Source organism: Cornus florida, unplaced genomic scaffold, assembly GCF_030987335.1.
Source record: "Cornus florida cultivar Cherokee Brave unplaced genomic scaffold, ASM3098733v1 CherokeeBrave_3.0.0_Hap2_Chr01, whole genome shotgun sequence".
Taxonomy (NCBI): domain Eukaryota; kingdom Viridiplantae; phylum Streptophyta; class Magnoliopsida; order Cornales; family Cornaceae; genus Cornus; species Cornus florida.
In genome coordinates, this window is record NW_026775571.1 from 105574253 (window position 1) to 105581727 (window position 7475).

The window sequence follows — 7475 nt, forward strand, 5'->3', positions numbered from 1 at the left end:
TGAAATTGATCTCTGTTGAGGTTAAATTTTTTATATATTCGGCTCCATATATAAATGAATGATTCTGAAAATTTTCTTACAAATATCTCAAGTATTTTATTTTTTAAAAATAAAATAAAATTGTTGAAGTAGATTTTTAGATTACCTATTTTTCTCTGGTTATGAAGGTTTTTTGTACAAATTTTATATTTCTGAAATCCTTATTTCATAACCTTTCCGTACATATGTTATTTATAATTTTTAAATGTACAATTTGTGAGATATAAAATTTTGAAGTTGAGAATTAATATTTAAATAAAAGGACATTTTGATCCAATTATTAATTCTTTTATCCTCTCCAGATAGTTGAGGGGGTTCTTTGGTAAAAAATTAGACGAGAAATTTATTGGAAAAAGGATACAAGTCGAGGGGGGTTCTTTGGTAAAAAAAAATAGACAAGGAGTGTTTACTGAAAAATGTTACAAGCCGAAAAGAGTTTTCTGTACTTTGCCCTTGTAAATAAATTGCTCCCAGTTGTTCTATCATTTAATAATAAGATTTACTAGGTGAATTTTTTACTTTCTGTGACTTCAAAAGCTTATACTTGCAAACCCTCACAAATATTGATAAATGAAATGACGATAATGGGCTACACAGCAGGAGGTAGCCCTCCCCAAACTTACAAACCCTCACAAATATTGATCAAGCAAAAGGACTGCTAGCTTGAGTTTAAACACACACATATATATGACACAAACATGTCATCAATCAACAGAAAGGAAAGAAATATATATTTTTTTTTCGGCAAAAAAGTGGAGATGATCACTTTTATTTTATAGAAAAATGAGATAGAGAGTTCAAAGATTATTGGCATTGGAGTTTGATGTCCCTTTATTGAAGGCCTAGCTCGGAAGCTCTATCGGCTCTGACAGAATTCCGTTGGTACTGTAAAGGATCGGAGACTCTTTCGCTGCCTTCACTGGTAATGTAGTTACAAAAGACCCTCGAGGTTCCACTGGTAATGTAGTTATCGGAGACCCTCCCTTAAGAAAATTCATATACCACAGAGCTGAGTCTTTTGGATGTCTGGCTAAATTATTCTTGTAATCCACATGAATGAGACCGAAACGGGTAAGGTAACCATCAGCCCATTCAAAATTATCCATGAGAGACCAAACAAAGTACCCCATTACATTAACATTAGCGCTGTGCATACAAACAAAAAAAAAAAAAAAAAAAATCCAAGTCATATATATATATATATAATTGATGTACAAAAATATAATAACTAAACAATATATGTATTACAATTTTCATTATTAATTTAGTCTAAACTTTGTGTAAATCATTAATATAACATTTTTTTTTTCCAAGAACTTACTTTCTTGCTTCTTTAACCTGAAGAAGATGATCTTGGATGTACTTTTTCCTCCTCTCATCATTGCAGACTTCTGAAAGATTTGTGCCTTTTACATCATACTTGTCGCAGATCCCTGTAAGAGAACGAGAAGTATTTGACTTAAATCATACCTATGTCTATGGTAGTAGGTATGTCTATGGTAGTAATATATATATATATATATATATATATATATGGTATATATCATTCTGCCCAAAATATATATATATTATATATACACACACAATTAACCTTGCCAAATTTAAGGCTTACCATTCTCCGTAACGTAAATAAGCTTAGTATCGTACTTTTTCTTAAGATTTAGCAAAACATGTCCAAGCCCTTCTGGGCAGACATAAAGCCATGAACTAGCCTGCAACATTATCAAATTAATTAATTGTATAAGGTAAGTACTTGATTAAATGATGATTAATATTCTATTAATAAATGAAAACACTTATATGCCGTTCGTTAATTGCAGCAATTTACTAAATTATACTCTGGAGAAGGTTGACTAAACTTTTTTTTTTATTTTTATCCTATCCTCCTCTTTGAGGATGTGGAAGTTATACTACTAGGTTAGACGTTCTTTTGTAGAGGTTGACTAAACTTGAAGGCTTACCTTTTCACCAATTGCTTGACCATTCCACCGATCTACAATCAAAAATATATTCGATCATTTTAGTTTGTATGGAATTAAAATTGCATTAGAAGTTTAGAACTAATTAATTATATACCTGTAAGTAAAACATCAGAGAACGGATGCAAAACAAATGGTTTTTCATAATCAGGTGAATTTTCAGCACCATGATAATCAGATTCTTGATATTTATCTTTGTCGAGTGCATAATATGCTGTATAGTAGTTCAATCCGATGAAATCGCATGAATTTTTTAGCAACTTTTGCTCATTCTTACTGAAATGTGGAAGATCTTTCACTCTATCTCTCATGCTCTTTGGATATTCCCCTGTTGTCAATGGATTCATAAACCTGAAGAACAAAATGGAAGAATCAAACTTAGAACCTAGCTACAATCATACAAGTTTAGTACTGAGACCTAAACTCACTTCTGCGGTTCACTGTCAGCACACCCATATTACCTATTTTTGGTCCGTTTGAGTTTGTTCAAATCATGATTTGCACAAGAACATTTTGGGCTTTGGAATCGGGCTACTATCCAAACGGTTGCATTTTGTGGGTTGGTCCATTATTGACCGCTTTGGCAAGTCGAATCTTAATAAAATAAGGTCCGGCAAATTGATTGCAAATGAAATTTATATAATACTCACCATCCTAACATGAAATCGGTTTCTCTCTCCCCAGCATCTTCGTGACCTTCAGCAGTCTTAAACCAGCGTATCACATTCACCATCCCGATCTTGCCATTTTGAACTTTCTATTAACATTCAATATCATTAGTACTTAAAGTAATCACAACAGTTTAATTTTGGACTGATATCAACATAGGAATGGCAACGGGCGGAGTTGGGGTGGATTTAGCTAAACCCTACTCCACTCCGTTAGAAAATCTATCATACTAACTCCGTCCATAGTTCGGGACGGGTTTGTAATTAGTACACCATCCTCACCCCTATTCTAGCAGACAAAGTACTGACTTCGTTCCGCGTACTCCGTTTAATTGCGTAGGCGGGGCGGGTTAAGCTACTTTTATTATTTAGCAAAAAAAAAAATCCCGTTGTGCTCAAATTGGACTGATAAATAAGCTGATTCGGCATTTAAATTATTAAATAGTGAATATTAATATATTAAGTGACACTTGCAGCAAGGTAAAAAAAGTATTAAATATATTTATATATATATAGATATAATTTAAAGGTACATATATAATCGGGCGGGGGCGGGGCGGGTTTAATTATTTTAAACCCGCCTCTGCCACAAACCCGATTCGGGTGTTTAATTATTTTACTATGTTCGCCCCAAACTCATTTAGAAAGAAGGGCGGGCAGAGGAAATTGCCATCCTTATATCAACATCTATCATCAATTTTTTTTTTTTTTGGATACAGAAGATGAACACAAAATTTAATTAAGCGGATGAAAATTGACCTGATAATTCTTCTTATACAAATCTGCTGCATTTGCATGAGCAAGAAGAAGGTTATGCGTCACGTCGTACATGTTCAATTGACTCTTGGAATTCCATGGATAATATCCACCCGGTGGGTGTGCACACTTGTGATGTCCATAAAAAGAGTAGGTCCATGGTTCATTAAGCGTGATCCAATTCTTTACCCGATCACCAAATTCCCAAAAGCAAAGGTTTGCATAGTCACGAAAATCATTCCTGTTATGTTGATATAAAAATCAGCATTATTTTATTTAGTTGCAACATTAAACTCCAAATGTTCACTAAAAAAATTAATTCTATAGTCGATGGATTATGGATAGAATTAAACTGAGCCACTTACACAATGTTTTCACTAAGGAAACCTCCATACTCATCGTCTAAGGCCTGAGGAAGATCCCAGTGGAATAGAGTCACAAAAGGTGTTATACCTGTGCATATATATATATACACACCACAAACATATACTTTGAGATGACAAATTAAAACTATGCAAGCTGATGCAGAAGTAAAATAAAAATTTAGAAAGGAATTCAGGTCGATTCATTCATGGGTACCGTTTTCTAAGAGTTCATTTATGAGATTATTGTAGTAGTCGATTCCTTCCCGGTTGACTCCACCACTTAGTTTTCCAGCTGATAAAATAACCACAATAATAATTAAAATTAGAATATATTCTGTTACTGAATATATATTGTCTCAAATTTTTTATCACTTGAGATATATGAGATCTTTATAAATAAATAAGGCAGAAAAGATTGATTCATACTCGGCAATATTCTAGACCATGAAATTGATATTCTGTAGGCATTGAGACCCATATTCTTCATTATATGCACGTCTTCCTACAACATGGTTAGAGAGGAAAAAAAAAGTGAACGTTAAATCTATCTTGTGCTATATAATTCAAATTAAATGTGCCAATTAAATAATCTAGTATATAGTTCAGACTTAATAATGTATTTATGACCTTATTTTGTAGAAAATTTTCTTAACTAATGATTGATTTACCTTGTATCGATTATAGGAGTCGTTGGCCACACTTCCATTACTACCGTCTGCAATTTTTTCTGTAATTTTATGATAAATATTGTCAAGATGTCTCATGTATAAACATAATGTTTCAACAATTAAAAAATAAATAAAAAAAGAAGAAAAAAGACAACTATATATGCATGTGTATATATGTATTTTTTTCATATGCAAGTTGCAAAAGTCACTCGCCAAAAAAAAAAACTCACAGTAGTGACTAGACAGAATCAGATTCTGATCCGAATTTGATCTGAATCCGATCCGATTATTCGAATATGGATTGAACAAAAAAATTCGATAACCCAATTAGGATCTGAATCCAATAATTCGATTTAACAAATTAGATATGATTTTTTGTTGATCCAATCCGATTAAATTTATATATATATATACACACACACACACACAATAATCATATCAGATTTATATTAGATGTAATAATAAATAAATAAATAAAAGCAATCATATTATTATATGTACAATAGTGTGGTTTTCTCACCCATATACTAATAAATCTCTTAATGTATATATTAATAATGTCATAATATTTATTCATTAACAAAGAGTAAATGATCAATTTTTTTTTTCTTTTCCTTCCATATTTTATTTATCTTTTGTTTTATGTCATTTTTTATAATCATTTTTTTTTATTCTCTTTTGATATTAATTTTTTATAAAATTATATTTTATCGCATTAGATCAAATCGAATATCCATTTATTAACAAATCGGGTATGGATTCACTTACAAAACATCCGTCGAATTATTGAATCTGATCGGATCAAGTAAAATGCTTATTGGATTCAAATCGAATCAGGTCAGATCCGAATCCGACCCGTTAACAGGTCTAGTAGTGACCATACACCTATAAGATCTCATTTTCATTTGAAAAAATTGTGTACAATATTTGTCTCCTCGATGATGAGATTATTCTCCTCACCATCGATATGACATAATAATAAATTAGCCCTTGTCCACTTTGAATTTAAAATATTAAAAAAGGAAAATTAATTATTTTCTTATATATATTTTAAATTCAAATTAAACACATCATTTTATCATTATGTCATATTGCCGGTGAAGAGAAAAATTCCACATAAGCAAATATTATTAAAAATTTGTTAGATATATATCCTATGTGTATCGACAATATAATACTCCCATCCAATAAACATGTGTCATTTGCCTGTAATAGGAAATAATAAATATTCACTATGCTATTGTATGGAGAGATGATTGAAAACTACGCATGATTGCATTTTCAGGATCCATTGATTAAGGGTCTCTTAGTTTGCAATCTAATGAAAGAAAAGAAATGTCAATTAGGCTCGTTTGTTTGGACGTAAAATATTTTTCAAAAAATATTTTTTTTTTTTCTAGTGTTTAGTTATCGTAAAATATTTACGAAGAAAAAAAATATTAAAATTTAATAAAAATAACTTATTTATCAATTTTCGACAAGTTATTTTACATATTTCGCCTGATGGACTCAACCTCAATCTCGACGTAGACCTTTTCTAAACACTGACAAAAAAAAAGTTTAACTAAAAAAAATATATATATTTTTCGTCAAAATAAATGTAAAATTTTTGGTTGTTTATTTGTCATATATAGAAGTAAGAGAGAGAGAAAAAAAATATATATATTTCTTAGAATTGATTTTTCTTATTTAATGGGAGAAGGGGATCGAGCTTCTAGGTTTCTAGAGAAATAAGTCAAGAACTAGAAGCTAGCTAGCTGGGTTAATGTGGTGTTCTCGACTTCTTGGCCATATTGGAGTTGCTTCACTAGCATATATATATATATATCTATATATATATACATAATGTGGTTTAATTCTCTCTCATTTTTGGTTCATAGCTTCATTTGATTAAGATTCAGTGGTGTGATTTTCCCCTTCATCTGTTCAGGAGTACTACTAGCGCTATTCATGGAGGATTATCTAAGGGCAGTCCCGCGCTTATCATTTTCAAAATTCAAATTTGAATGAGAAATGAAGAAGATACACCCTTGAAAAATGAATTTCATACTAGTTTTTGAGTGATTTGTGTGTGATTTTTAACTGGAGTTTGAGAGAGACCAGGGAATCGATCTGTAAAAGTGTCCCAGATACTAGGGCCTCTGCCACCTTCACTTGCTGCACCTTCAACCTGAATTAACAAACGAAACAGTAAGAGGCATAGCACAGCACAATGCACATGCATGCATATATACATGGGTTAAAATATATACGTAAGACTTTAGTAAGTAACTAGGAAGCTTGTATATACTTAAGTTAGTACTTAATTCAAGTAGAATAATTATATATAAAATTAAAGGTGGTCAAATGTGCAATACCTGATATGCAGCTGATCCTGCTCCAAACATAAAATCTTCTGGAAAATCGCTACGTTTTACTTCTTTCTTCCATACAGATGCAGGAACAAAGTTAGTGGGAGTTGCAGAACACACAGTGAGGACAGGACGGGAACTGGTGATAGAATATCCCATAACCGAAGGACAAGTTGAACTCCTCCTCCCTAGAGTAGTCGGGACAAGGCGGCTGGTGGTGGTGGTGGTGGATGATCTCGTGACAGAAGAAGGGCTATTGAAATTAGCCGGGAGAGTGCAGAAGGCACGAGTGGAAAGGAGGGGGGTTGCCATGATCACTAAACAGCTTAATTGATATATAGATTTTGTTTCAAATTTGATACACACCAAAAGCTTCACCCTTATGTTGGTTTATATAGTGCATGCAAGGGGACAATCACTGAAGTCCTTGCCAATGTTCAAAGGTTTTAATTGGGCAAGGACGCGTCCACCTAACTGCAGCAAGAAATTAAAAGGGCAACTTACGGCAGGTGTAAAGACTCGTAAATATGAAAATATAAATATTATTATCATTATTTTTTTATTTGATTTTATTACTATTAATACTACTATTATTTGTTTATTTAATTTTATTGTTGAAATTATTATTGTAGTTATTGGTGTTGTTGTT

General features: G+C 31.9%; 1 protein-coding gene across 1 annotated transcript; it reads right to left on the bottom strand.

Moving 5' to 3' along the window:
* Positions 1 to 596: 596 nt before the first annotated feature.
* On the bottom strand, positions 597 to 7175 carry LOC132313269 (beta-glucosidase 24-like). The gene is made up of 13 exons (XM_059812001.1): positions 6833 to 7175; positions 6576 to 6645; positions 4476 to 4534; positions 4234 to 4309; positions 4022 to 4099; positions 3808 to 3895; positions 3446 to 3683; positions 2669 to 2775; positions 2116 to 2369; positions 2001 to 2032; positions 1652 to 1751; positions 1361 to 1472; positions 597 to 1185 (listed from the first exon to the last, which is right to left on the bottom strand). Exons 1-13 carry the CDS (start codon positions 7136 to 7138, stop codon positions 882 to 884), a joined length of 1824 nt encoding a protein of 607 aa, XP_059667984.1. The 5' UTR covers positions 7139 to 7175; the 3' UTR covers positions 597 to 881.
* Between the last annotated feature and the right edge of the window lie 300 nt (positions 7176 to 7475).